The sequence below is a fragment of the Typopeltis vanoorti genome, chromosome 18 (genome assembly GCF_054136105.1).
Source record: "Typopeltis vanoorti isolate ZY-2024b chromosome 18, IOZ_Tvanoo_1.0, whole genome shotgun sequence".
NCBI lineage: Eukaryota > Metazoa > Arthropoda > Arachnida > Uropygi > Thelyphonidae > Typopeltis > Typopeltis vanoorti.
Genome location: NC_143566.1, coordinates 106,235,634 through 106,250,576, shown reverse-complemented (window position 1 = coordinate 106,250,576; position 14,943 = coordinate 106,235,634). Strand labels below are relative to the sequence as shown.

At 35.9% G+C, this 14,943-nt stretch overlaps 1 protein-coding gene across 3 annotated transcripts in view; it reads right to left on the bottom strand.

The window, feature by feature from the left end:
- Prosalpha4 (proteasome alpha4 subunit) overlaps positions 1-14,943 on the bottom strand; it is a 55,745-nt gene that overhangs the window by 20,131 nt on the left and 20,671 nt on the right. For all 3 annotated transcript variants that reach the window (XM_090407957.1, XM_090407960.1, XM_090407959.1), the window contains one exon: positions 5,247-5,371. In XM_090407957.1, coding sequence (XP_090264083.1) covers positions 5,247-5,371 — 125 coding nt within the window. The remainder of the gene's footprint in view (positions 1-5,246; positions 5,372-14,943) is intronic.

Here is a 14,943-nt window from a genome sequence, read left to right as displayed (position 1 = left end):
ACATGTAATAATTTCTTTACCTAGCTAGGCACAACGATACTATGAGATCCATTTCAAACTTCAAAAATGTTTCATCTGGAATAGAAAGTCATTTTTGTGTGTCTATCTTAGAAAAATTTGAGTTAAGCAATATGAATACCAACATGTCAATGTTTCTCATCCATCATACTTAATACCCTAAATGCATTTCCAAAAAATGCTCCCCCCCCATACCCCTCATGCACAAGAGGTTGCAGAACCTGCAGCACATTTGTGCTGTATTTGGACGGGGATTAAGGGAGAGAGGAAAGAATTAGTCATTGCAACGGATGTGATGCATGATGAGTGAGTGGACTGTGAATGGATGTTGTGCAGTTGCTGCTCAGGTTATCATAAACTTATCAGAAAGAAATGATGAGTGATAGTTTTGTGGAACAGTACCCATGGAAGTGCTTGCAGAAAATATGGAAGTATATCTGCCATATGTCTCTGAGACATTTGTGAAGTACCAACCAAAGTGAGTCTAAGAAAGAGAGAGATCACCAATTAGACCTTCCCTCCTAGCTGCCATTAAGAACTTTTAGGGAAGCTTTTGATACACCACCTCAAATGTAAGAATAGTATTTAAAGTCTGGGCAGTTTTTGGGTTTGTACAGGGTTAGACAAGAGGAGGAGAAGAAGAACCTTGAGCAGAAAAGGACAATTTTTTTGGGAACTGAAGATATAAATGTGTTGTCTGCAGGAAAGTTAGGGATGTGTCATTTCAAAGAGTAGGGGAGAGATTTGATCTTGGGTATTACTAAGGATAAAGTGAACTAAGATCTTTTTTGAAGGAAAGAAGAGAGGATTGTGTTTTGACAAGCCTACAAGCTTATGTGCTGAATATCATTTATGGTGATATTTTTAGGAGTCAAATAACAAGATATCGTATATATCAGGAGCGAATATTCCGGATGTGTTAGGTGTGCAGTGCACATCCATGGAATATCAATATCACTGATATTATATTTTTGCATTTATACCCATTAAAGACTTCCCCAACTGTTTCCTGTGAATTAGGCTTCCCCCCCCCCCCCCCGACAATTTTTCCCTTGTTCTTTTAATTGAGAGCCCACCCATTAGAGGTCAACCTTTAGTACGTTAGTACCATGGATGGGTGATAAGGAACTTATTCACATTTGATTTGAAAAGTTGTAGGTTATATTCACTATTTCAGAGGGTAGCAACAGAAGGAATAAGCAAAGAGGAGACACTTGTTCTATTTTGAAGTTGAACTGGGTGCTGATTAGCTGCTGCACGTGTTTGGACAGCTTTGCAAGGGGTGGGGAGGGCGGAAATTATTAATGCCAATTCTGATGAACAGCAGACAGAAGTAATTACAGAATATGCAGACTGTAGAGACTGAACACCTGTGCAAAAGTGAGTGGAGTATATTAGTGAAAGAGGAGTTGTCAATCAATCTAACTGTATAGAATCCAGTATTTTCATGGAGCTCTTAGGGGTACTACCCCAGATATGAGAGCAGCATTCAATGGTTGGGCAGATTTGTAATTTGTATAGGATGAAGAACTGTTCAGAGTAAAAGTAATGCCTCGAGTGAAAGAGAAAGCCTAATTTTTTAGACACAGAGGAGCCTATAGTTGTAATATGTTTGAGCCAAGAAAGATTAGAGGTTAGAGTTATTCTGAGAAGGTGAATCTCATCTTGAATAGAGATTTGAATGTTGCAAGGGAGAACTGGAAGAACTCTTTTTTGTGGGAAATAATGCAGAGCTGGCATTGATGTTGAATATGTTATCCAAACCCTATTGATGAATGCTTTGAGAATTTAAGGTAGTAAGCAGAGGTTAGATTTCAAGAGGTTGTGATGATTTTGCTTTGCAGGGTCGTCAAATGAAAAAGAGGAGTGTAATGTGCTGTCATCAGCAAAACTGGGTACTGGATTGGCAGTCAGCTGGAGTAGAGTGTTTATGTATAGAAGGAAGAGAATGGATGAGAGAACAGAGCCTTGTGGGACCCCAGCATTAGTTGTATAAATGAGAAGATAAGGAGCCATCCACCATTACTCGAATTGAGTGTCTGGCCAGAAAGCTAGCTACCTAATTGCAGAAGACAGGGGCAGACCAATTGATGGGAATTTTCCTAATAGGTTTTTGTTACCAAACTCAGTCAAAAGCTTTGGAGATATCAAGAGCAACTACTTGAGATTCACCAAACCTTTCCAAGGTTTGATGAATCTCAAGATGGTTCAGAGATGGATGACATAGGTAAGTGGATCCCCTGTTCATTGACAGTGACAAAATCCATACTGTTGGTCATTTATTAGATGGGTCTTCGAAGTAGTGTAGGAGTTGGCCACTGATTCTTTCCATTACTTTAGAAAAACTGAGGTGAGAGAAATTGGATGGTAGATTGAAGGTAAGGATTTGTCACCCTTCTTAGGAATATTGTATATTGGCTAGTTTTCAGACTGCAGGATAGATGCTAGTGGAATAAGAAAGTATAAACAGGTGGCACAAAGCGGGAGTCAACTCTGGGGCTCTGACCTTTAGAACAACTGAAAGGATGCCATCATGAGATTTTTTGATATCTAGTTTGAGAAAAAATTTTTCTGATCTTTTTCTGGCAAAAGATCAAATGCAGCATTGAGTGTTGGATGTTTGGGGAAGCATTTAACATGATCAGCTATGCAATAGTTGGTGGAGATAGGAAACCAGGTTGGCTTTTCCTATGGGTGATGATACAATAGTACCATCTGGATGCAATAGTGGTGGGAGTAGTGTTGTGCAGAAGCTATGGTCAATAGTTTTAGCTAGAGCTCAGAAGGCATGACTACTGTTTGGGCAGGAAATCAAGTTTCTTGCTTTTAAGCTCTCTCAAAATCAGTTTTTGATGTGGTGCTAAGAAGATGGAGTTTTTGGATGCAAGCCAGCTGTGATATTCTGGACTTCTTTTGTACAGCCTTGGCAAACCTGTCGAAGAACCAAGGCTTAGATAGGGGATGAAAATTTAGGAAGGAATGTGGAATGTTTCCATGTTGATGAGTATTATTTTGGTGATTCTTTCTGTACACAGATTTGATTCAGGTGTCCAGAAACAGTAATCAACTGGAAATGAGGAGTAGAGGTTGCAAAGTTCATCCCACTTGACTTTCTAGTGATGCGATACAATGCAGGGATGGAGAGAAGAGATCTGTACTACACTGTGATCTGAGTTACCTAGAGGACAGCTCAGAATAACTCAAAATAAAATCTCTGAATAACTTTATGTGGCCCTAGAGGGTACCACAATAGGATATCAATGCCCCCACCATTATAATTGGAATTGTTTCCACAAATGTGTGATCAAGTACTTTTATGTTCCACAAACAAGTATATTTTGAAGGCAAAATACTGAAAAATAAGTAGCAGAAACAAATGAAATATAATAGAAGAGACAGAATTCACTTATGTAGATGAAGAGGACCAAGATTAAGTTTAATTTGAGTCTGATATATGAAGTCTTGCCAGTTGAATACTATGGCTAACCCTTCTTTTCCTTGATTGTCATTGCCTGAATATAACATTTTGTATTTATTGCTCAGAAAGATCTCACCAGTTTTTGTCTTTTTTGTTTCAGTCACCCCTATTATGTCGATCTGGTACTTATCTAATTCCTCAGCTAGCTACATTTCTTTGCCATTCAGGCTTCTTATGTTGATAGTACCGATCTTTAACTCTGGTGATGTTGAATTGGGGTTTGTTTTCAGATTTGTTCAATGGTCTCTAATCTTATATATTATTGTATGAAACACTGCGAGTTCTATGGCAAATTTTCTTGAGTTACTGGGATGAAAAAAATCCCCTTGCCCATGCCAGTGATTGACTAACTCAAGAACTGGTAAAAAAAAAAAAAAAAAAAAAAAAAAAAAAAAAAAAAAAGGATAGAAATAACTAAGAATCAAATTTATATCAGTCTTTCTTTGAGTAGCCTAGTGGTCTTTTCCAATCATTAAAAGTGATATTTTTTTGTGTGAATTCCATTTATTGCTGTTTTGATTCAGTGATTTGTGTTCTTTTGTTGGGGATTTATACTATGAACTCCATGTGAATTTATGCACATTGTTGTTTGTTAATTTGAAATATGGTGTCAGTAACGATATCCATGTCTTATGTCTTGAACAGAAATCTGGCTAGTACTTGACATCATTACGCTTAGCTTTGCTATTTTCCCCAAATTTTTTCAAAAAATGTCTATATGTATAAAGATTCAATTCTTATTCTGCTATTTTGGTCTTCAACAAGAACCAGTTTTCGCTTTTTTATCTGTCCTCTCTAATGATTCTCCTACTTCTTGCCTTCTGAAACCATCTGCAGGTTCATAAGTGTTTATTTTTCCATTTTGAAATTTGCCTGTATCACTCTATTTGAAACTGTTTACCATTCATGAAACTTATATTCATTCTGCATTTTGTATTACAGCTACTTGTTCTGTTCCCTAATCACTACTACCCAAATATAAAATCTTAGTTACTTGAAGTAATTTCACCTGTTTTTGTTGTCTTCACCTTGGAACACCAATTATGTTGATATGGTATTCCTAGAATTCCTCTGCTAGCTTATCCCCTCTCCTTGGATGCTTTTAACATTGATGCATATCTCAATTTTATTGAGTCTGAAATTGTTTAAACATAACAGAATTTAAGATAGACACCATCCAGTTGTCCCAGCTGCTGACTTTTCATTGTCCTTCCTAATGAAAACAGAAGGGGGGACTTGTGTAACTGACCAATGTTCCAGCTACAATAATCATTACATCAGTGTACCATCGTGTGTATATGTGTTTGAAGTCAATACAGAATACAATTTGGGCAAGTCCCAAATTTTCAGCTCATTCTCATTTTCACAGCATTGATGGATAGATAATAATGGGGTGCACCACAGTAATGTGAGAAATGGATAGTGGATCGGAAATTCTGGCCTGTTCTTCCTATGCCTTACAGTTTATGTGGATGCCTCCTCATAGTTAGCTAGCACAACCCTTAGGTGATCCCTAGTTCATAACAGAATTTATATAAATCACAGTCATTGCATTTGACTGACTGACTGTTTTCTTATCAAAATCGGGCTAAAGTGCAAAACACATTTGTTTTAAATATATACTTGTGCATTCTTGTTATTATTATTTTTAAACTAATGATAATAATACTACATAAATTCGTGTTTATAAAGAATTAACTTTTGCCACACAAATACTACACCATGCTATGATTTTTTTATTTATTCATACCTGCTTTAACTGTGCAATAAAACGAGTAATATACTCCAGTGTAACAGCATCTTCAACTGTTAATTTGTGACTCTGGCATTCTACTCTTGCCCTATCAATGAGTATTCTAGCATCAGCTGTTAAACCTGAAAAAAGAACAAAAAAATTCTAAATGTGTCGTCAACAATTTAGTGTTCATTTGAATCCTGTCAGTGTATTTTCAGTTTCGTGCCCCTATCATTACAAATCTCACCACTAACAACTTTTGCAAATTTTTAATTGTGAAATATCTGTCTACCAGACAATGCTTTATCTATTAACCTTTTAAGAATTATATTAGGATTACTTATTACAATTAGAATTATATACAGGGACTTGAAAAAAAAAAATTATACACAAACCTTTCCTAATTTACTCTGAATTATCATATAACAAGAGGATCAAAATTAAAACAATATATTTAGTGGGATTAGAGCCCACTTTACTGAATTAATTCCTTGAAGTTCAGATAAGGAAGACATATCAAAAACATCAACATATCTGTACAAAATAGATGGCTAAAGAGAAATAAATGTTGAGAATATGTTGTTCAAATCATTTCATAAAATAATTTGCTAGAGTAGAGGAAACAGGAGACCTCATTGTAGTTCCTTGTATCTGTTTATAAAAGTTGTTTTTACAAAAAGTAACCTGAATTTATGAGAAATCTGAATAATTTTACAATATCTAAAGGAAAATCTTTAGCAACAACTGTTCTGACAGAAACTGTCAAGTCAGGTGGATCAAATCTCACCATTTCTTTTATACTCTCAAATTATTCTTCCTTCATGAACACTGTGCCAGTTCAGGTTTCTCTTTTCTAGATCATCTCTTCACCTTTTCCATAGTCTTTCTCTTGGTCTCTCAAATTTCATTTCATACATTCTTGGTATTCTTTCTAAGTTCATTCTCATTGATGTCCAAACTACTAAAAGCAAGACTTCAAGGATTTCTTCAACACTTTTTAGCCCTAAACTATTCCTAATGTCCGTTATTTCTTATTTTGTCTTTCCTTGTTTTTGCCAACATTGTCCTTAAAACTTTCCTTTCCATTGCTTGCATTCTATTCATATCTTGTTTTGTTAGATGCTCTGCTACACAAGTCAAAGAAGACAAAAAGTAACTTTTGTTAATTAAAAAGGTTGCACTTTAGCGGAATCTCACTGTCCAAAATCACCTAACAGACAGTTCTCAGTATACTGAGTATAAAAACTACCTCAAATGCAGTAAGCGTTTATCCTGAAAGCATCAGCCCAACAACACCCATCCCAGTCCACTATTTTAGGACATATGGTAAGTTTGACCAAACTGATTTTGCTGAAATATTGAAAGTATTAAGTTTTTCCTTAAGTTAGTTTATTATCATAAAAGAGTATATTTCACAACTGTATTCTTATATTATTGCAAGAGATCTTGGAGTCATTTTAGTGCTTGCATTGTTTTTTTATTTTATTTTATTATTTTTTTTTAAAATTTTGCCATTAAAATGATTCAACAAAAATGACATTACAAATTTTAATGGTAATCCTCATGAGCTCTTCTTTCAGGAAGAAGGCGGAAGAAATGTTAACAACACTTAAATTTTGAATACAAGAACAAGTCACACAGCATGCATCTCAGTCACAGCTGTACAGTAGGAGGAAACACTATTAGAATTCAGAGATGTGGAATAGATGTATAATTAATTAAAAAAACATATAAACAATAAACAGTGATCACTTCCCAAAACTTAAAGATAGGCATACAGCTTACCTGATTGAGATTAAGATATTGGTATCCTAATCTCAATCCCTTTTGAATATCCTCCAAGATCTCTAAGACCTCATATCTTTAGATTTTTTTTTTGTATAAGGATACTTAATTGTACAAGTGAGCCTCCATAGTTCAGTCAGTATAGATGAAGCCTTTCGGTCGGAAAGATCTGGGTTCGATTCCCATCAGTGACATGAATGTGTCTGGGAGAGACTCTTCAAAAGAGACTTTATCTGGTCTCTTTTCACGGAAGGTGAGTTAGCCGGTCTCATACAGAGGTAGGGTTTTTTTTCCCACTTGGAAACTTGAGCTTTTCGTCCCCCAGAACAAGCAAACTGGCCCTGTGAACACCTGCTTTTACAGACATAGGACACCTCCAGGAATAAGGAGTAACCAATCTATTCCATAGGATTTTGGTTCTGAATACCTACACAGTAAAAGTGTAGGTCTACACGTGAGTGTAAATTAGGATAGGATTTCTATAAGTATCAAGTATCAAACTGCAACATTGGAGAAAATGGGGAAGGCAACACAGTAAGAAATATAAAATGCTTCAACCGACTTGTGCCTTACAGTTTGTAGAATTGTTGAAGAGAGTGTCATATATCCATATTAGGAGGGCAGGGGGAGAGTTTGAGCTTCCCCCATTAAGTTTGGTTTACTATAGAAAAATTGCACGTGTTTTAGCTTAAAAAAAAAAAAAAAAAAAAAAAAAAAAAAAAAAAAAATCATTAAAATTATTATTCACAAAGTATAAATTCTTAAAGCATGTATACATAATTTTGAAATGAGTGAAACAGCACTAGTAAAAGAGCACAGTTACAGAGACATCGTCAGGGATACAATATAAGACGTAACACACACACACAAAAAAAGCAGCACAAAACTAAGTGAAACAAATGGACGAAAGACTAGAGTACTAACTAGGTGTGGGCAGCCTCTATGGACACCTGTCAGCGGCCTAGGATGTAAGCTGGGATCTCAAAATATTAGTGTTTCCCATATTTTGTGAAGTTTTGTGCAACCAGGATATCAGTATCCTAGTAAGTTTGAGCATCACCTCATTGTTCACTAACATTCCCTTAAATGACACCTTATTGCTTTAAAAAAATTTTTCCTCTTGATATCACTGATTTCTTTCCCTTTGCTATTCAATCAGGTTATTTCCTTGGAAGAACAAAATTTATGAACTGATAGAGGGCACCTCTATGGGTCTCCCCCCTCTCACCCACCCATGCCAATTTTTTTATGTAAGATTTTGAAAAACAAGCTCTTGACTCAGTCTCCCCCAAACTATCTGGTTAAAATATACAGATGTTGTTTTTGATGTGTTTTCTATTTGGTCTCATGGCCCAGACACATTACACACTTTTCTCTGTCACCTCAATAGTCTTATCCTAGAATCCAATTTACTATGGAAAAGGAAACTAATAATAGTCCAGCCATTCTAGACACCTTGGTCACCTGCCTACCTAATGGTAACCTATCCTTTTCAATATATAGGAAACAAACTCACACAGACAAACATTCACAAACTTTCCCATAATACTTCCCTCTCAAACAATACAGTGTCATAAAATCCACAGAGCCTGTAACCTTTGCTTCAATACGTTCTCTCTTGCAGCAGAACTCAATCATATATACCACACTTTTTTATTTAATGGCTACAGTTCCCACAAAATAAAAAAATAATCAATCCTTCTCCCAATTCACAACCTTCTCTTCAGAAAGATTTTAGTAATACTATCACCATCTCCCATATCCTATGTACATCAGAAAAAATATCCAGAATCTTAAAGATATACAATCTTTGTATCATCTTCAAGTCACAATTAAAACTAACTACCCTCATCTGCTCCATTAAACAAACTCCATCCTCTCTCAGTTCCAGGTGTATATAAAATTCCTCATTCCTTCAAGTTAGCATACTATGAACAGACAGGAAAATCAGCTACTATCCACATGGAAGAAAATAAAAAATATAGTACATCTGCAGTCATGACTATGGTCAATCTGACCTTGCAGACCACACTTTGGATACAGCTCACAGAATCAACTGGAAAAAAACCATTATGCTCCATCACAGTAAATTTAGAAGAGAAAGACTGTTTTTAGAACTGCTGCTGCTCTTAAAAATCCGCCTAATTTAAATAAATATGGTTGCATAAAACTTCCCCAAATATGGGAAACACTGATCCCAGCTTACATTCTAAGCCACCGACATGTGTCCATAGGGGGCAAGGCTGCCTAGTTAGGACTCTAGTCTTTCGTTCATGCTTCATTTAGTTATGTGCTGCCTTTGTATCTGTGTGTGTGTGTTTTACAAGTCTCATATTGTACTCCCTGATGATGTTTCCATAACTGAAATGAAATAACAGAATTAAATACTATTTTTAATCCTTTCCTAGTGTTGTTTCACTCCATTAAACTTCAAACATGAGTTTCTACGACCACTTAAGCCTTAACACATGAATTTTGAAATATCCCACATATAGATACATATAAGTAACTATGCTACATCGACGGTTTAACATTAGGAGGTCTAGTAGGTCTGTATTTAATATTATGGAGGTGTTCCATATGGAGATAAGATGGGCAGCCTTTTAAAATTTATGTAATAATTTTTTGTTTTATTTTGTTTCACTTCAAGAAGTCAGTGGAAGATGAGCAGTGAGTTTAAAATCAAAAATTTAGGTCAAAAACTCAGGAATTCTAAATTAAAAATTTAGAATTTTTTTTATCTTCTAGATAAATCTTTCAAACACAAAATGAGCTGCTATCCAAACAAATTTCATAACTTTGAATTAAAAAAAAACAACTAGAGATAGTGCAATATTTCTTTAATTTACAAGTTCTATGAGAACAGTATCAGGAAGAATAAACATCAGGAAGTGGCAAAATATTCTGGAGGATATTGAAAAAGCTTAGAAATGGAGGAAAGAGTACTGTAGAAGGAATCAGAAATGATAAAGGTGACATGAAAACTGAAGATAAAGATATACTACATGTCTGGAGAAATTACTTTGAAAAACTGCTAAATAAAATAAGCAGTGTCAGCACAGTGATAAGAAACTACCAACAGGAATGCAGTCAGGAGTATATCCATATTTGAAGTAGAAAAAGTCATCAAAATTCTGAAATGCAGAAAGGCTGTATTTCATATACTCCAATGTGAAATTTGACCAGAAATGCTCAAATATGGAAGTATAAAAGCTTTACAGTGGTTGCAGTGCATAATTCAGAAGGCCAAATTTTAGATGATTGGAGCAGAGATCTCATAGTGCCTATCTATAAAAAGGGAAATAAAACTGAATGTGAAAATTACAGAGGGGTGTTTCCCTACTGAGTGTTCCTGGTAAGATTTAGGCAAGTATACTTGAGAAACAGCCTAGAAAAATTGTGGAAGGGAAGCTTGATGAAGAACAAGCTGGATTCAGGCCAAACAGAGGTTGTCAGGATCAGATTTTCACATTAAGGCAATTGTTAAGAAATTTTGAGAATATAACAATAGTTTGTATTTAAGTTTTGTTCATCTGGAAAAGACATATGATGAGATGCCAAGAGGAAAATTCTTCAAAATGCTACAGTTATATGGTGTAAATGAAACATCATATCAGGTAATACATATTTAAGCTGTAAAGCAGCAGTTAGAATTGAAGGAGGTACAGGATGATGGTAGTTTCTTCATCTCAAAAATCACACACTCAAACACATTGTGATCATGATAGTATTGCAATTTTAATATTACACTTCAAACCAATGTTCCCTCTAATTTTTGCCAGCACATGTGTGCATGAAAAATATTTTCTGCACAAGTTCCAGTCTCAGACTCAATGTGTGCACAAATGTAATATTTCTCATATTAACATTGTCATTTTTTTTTGTCTAGCTATAACTTGTAAAATTGCAAGCACTAAATTAATTTGCTTAAATCTGCAGAGGTTCAAAAATCCATCATTATTTGCATGAGTTCAAGTGACTGTGCTATCTAGATAGTAGACACGCTAAACAAATATTATTATTACGTGACACCTCCAGGGAGTCCAAGGACTCATCGAGGGGTGAGCACCTACTCTACAACTGTCTCCACCTACTACAACTACCACAAACTTTTACACCATCTACTGCCCACTATTACCACTAGTATTTTCACAGACAATCACAAACATTCATGCCCATAGCAGGATTCTAATCCACAGCCTTTTGGCTGGAGAGCGGATATGCTAACCACTTGGCCAACCAGGCCAGTAAATATGCCTCTGCAACTTGCTGACATCAACATCAGTTTGCCTGCACTGTGTAAGCTAAAACTAACTGATTAGAGTGTACCAAGTTGGAATGGTTAAAATAATATTGGAGCATGATTTATCATATAATTTGTTTTAAAATTGCATTCAAAAAATCATTGACTGTAAATTAGAAATTCTGAAAGGAAAAATTTTGTATGTGTAATTACTAGGAATGTGCACTCCCTTTTTGGCTGGTGTGCACACGCACAACTTAGAAGAAACTTGATCATGGCCATTTGGGTGGTTAATAATGCTGAGTTCATTTTTAATTCTTGAATTTTATTACTTTTGATAATACACAAGCAGAGTGAATCTTTGGTGGTAAGGTAACTATTTAAGTTACCTTACCACCAAAGATTCACTCTGCTTGTGCATTGTCAAAAGTAATAAAATTACTTTCAACAAGAGCAGGTGAGGAAAGATAGCACACAAATAGATGTTGGTGCCAAGAGAGTTGAAACCCCGAGATCTAAATGAAGTGATACAGTCCACGATGCCTTAGAACAGTGTTTCTCAAAGTGTGGTACACATACCCCCAGGGGTATGCAAAAGGTCTTCAGAGGGTATGTGAAACCCTCCACTTCATGAAGACAATTTTCGGCTATGCATCATTAACGCGTGGAATCATTATTAAGAATAAAAAGAATTATTTTAAACGTATATATTTCTCAATAAATTATATATTATGCATGAATTCTCCTACTCAAATTGCGAATTACTATCACCACAACGTTCATGTCCTGGCGATAGTAACTCGCTCCCTATGGTAAACGACACGCCCTCCCCAACAGTGTCACTATACTGAAGATGCAAGAAAAACAAGTAGTTTTATTGTATCATTGAATAAGGTACAGAGACATTTGCAGCCTGTGTAATATATTTCTCAACAAATCTCCCCTCCAACAGAAACTGCTGTATAGACTCAAGCAAAACCATATGTTGCCAGTGCAACACATGGTTTTGCTTGACACCACCCAGTCGTGAACGTGTTAAAACTAAGAACTATATAATGAATGTGTTTCAGATATTATGGAATTATATATTTTGGCTATAAATACAAAGGAATTTCCTGAATTAACGGATAAAATTCTAAGGTTCATTTTTCCATTTCCAAGTTGATGTCTATATGATGTTTGATTTTCGAACCCTTGTAGATATTAAGACGAAGAAGAGAAACTGCATTATAGATGTCAAACCGCATTTGAGATTGAAATAAACAACTACAGAGCCAAAATTTGCTGAAATTTTATCCCACCATACGCAATTTCACTTCTCTCATTGATGATAAATTATTTAAATTAAGTAAAAATTTGTAGTATGTTTATAAATTTTATTCTGCTAAATTTAAATTTATATGTTCATATAAATTCAAATCAAATACACATTTACAAGGAAATATACTTTATTTATTTATTTTGATAAGAGGGTATTTGGTAATTATGAAAACTTAAGAAGAGGTACACGGATATCTGAAGTTTGAGAAACACTGCCTTAGAAGTAATTCTCGTGGAAAGGCTTAGACGTTGGTTATGCATTTTTACTAAATAGCTTAAGGAAATTACAACGTATACTAGGATAGACATTAAAATAAATTTTAATACACTTCCAATATTTCGGCAATGTCACGTTGCCATTTTCACAGGAACTTAAAAACAAGACACATGCATGCAAGCACAACAAACAGTAAATGAGGACGAAGCAGGAAGCCATTCTTTCTCCTAAAAGTCCTGATCGTGCCCCCTAGCGGGCAATATTGGTATTCTTGGGCAATTGCGCTGAAGGTCTTCTGATGTAGGTTTACCAAATTTGGGGTAGTCTCATGCAACCAAATTTGTTGAGGTTTAGATTGTTTCTTAGGGCTGAGGCTGATTCTATGAAAAGCCTTTCGTAGTTGAATTTACTATGGTGTATTATCGTGGCTTTCTTCCACCGTATTCTATGGAAGGTATCCAGTGCATGGTCTGCAAGACCAGAGTGGCTGTATTGGTGAAACCGGATGTAGTCCTTGCATTCTGAAATTAGCTGTCCTGCCTGTTTGGCCAAAGTAGGACAGCTTACAGCTGCAAAGTAGAGCGGCCTGAAATGTCTTGTCTGTTGTTTCTGACAACAGACAAGATCCTATGTGTTCTTTCTTTAGAAAGAAATAACACATAGGATATGTCAGAAACAACAGACAAGACATTTCAGGCCTTTCTTGCCATTTAGTCTCTACTAACGATCACATTGAGTGGGATAAGAGCCTTATGCCCTATATAGAAGATAACTACCATTCAAGAACCTTCAAGGAAGCAGCTACAGTCGCCCGTAAAACTGAAAACCTAAACAAGAATCAAGGTCTAACCTTACCAGAAATTTGGAAAGCTTTAATCAGATCATTAAACATCAAAGAAATGAACTTTCATTACAATTACATCATGAGCCATAACGAATAAATCACGTTCCCGAGACACGCGCATTGCCTCGTTCAATACTAATTTTTTGTATGAATTAGAACCATCAGTTATAACCTAGTCTGTTACCTTCATATAGCTTACTAGTTTGTATTCCCTGAAGATGCCGATAGAAACATTGGCGAAACATGTAGGACGATAAAATAAAGCTACTTGACGAACATTATATAAAAAAAGTCTTATACATAATAGTCAAGAAAAAATTCCACACAATTAAGTCATGTTTTTTTAGGATTTTTGTAATTTTTTCCGAGGTGCCTCGGATATAGGGTATGGTGATGGATTTAGAGTAATCCTTGTTGTGAGGGGAGGGGGTTGTGGTTTATTGGTTTCAATATTTTTTGGATTTTTTTGAGGGGATAGCCATTGGCTGAGAATGTGGTTTAGTTCTGTGGTTAGAGCATTGTCATTTGATAATTCCAGATAAGTTTAGCCCTGTTGTGTAGTGTCTTAATGACTCCATATTATTATTATTTTTTTTGGGGGGGGGGAATTGTTGGTGAACGTATCTGTCTGTATGGGTGGGTTTTCTATAGACTGAGAAAACCAAGGTTCCATCAGGCTGGTGGGTGACTAGTGTGTCTAAGAAAGGAAGGCAGTTGTTTTTTTCTTCTTCCAGGGTGAATTTGATTCTGGGGTGTTGGTTGTTTAAGTGTGTTAGGAAAGAGAGGAGTGCATCGGAGCCATGTGGCCAAATAGCGAACACATCATCAACATAACAAAGCCACATGGTTGGTTTTTGTGGGGCAGAGTTTAAGGCTTTCTCTTCAAAAGTCTCCATATAAAAGTTGGCCAAGGGTGGGGAGAGTAGAGAACCCATGGCTGTCCCCTCTAACTGATGAAACTAACCTTTTGCCAGTTAGGGTGAAACCTGAAGCACCCGATGCTCTCTCACATGGCCACAACTTCGCCATTGCACTCAGAACAATACCTGCTGAAGATATTATGATACGAATTGAACGCGGGATACGACACCTTCCAAACCACGTCGCCAACGATATTAGACTGGATGTGGCTTGTGTTCTGACCAAAGCAAAACCACCAAAAACTAACATGCCCAGTAAGGAAATTAAATCTCTACTAGAATTAAAGAAAAACAAGGAAATAATAATCACCAAAGCGGATAAAGGGAACGCCTCAGTATTGCTTAACCAAAAGGATTACACAGATAAGCTGAATGCTCTATAG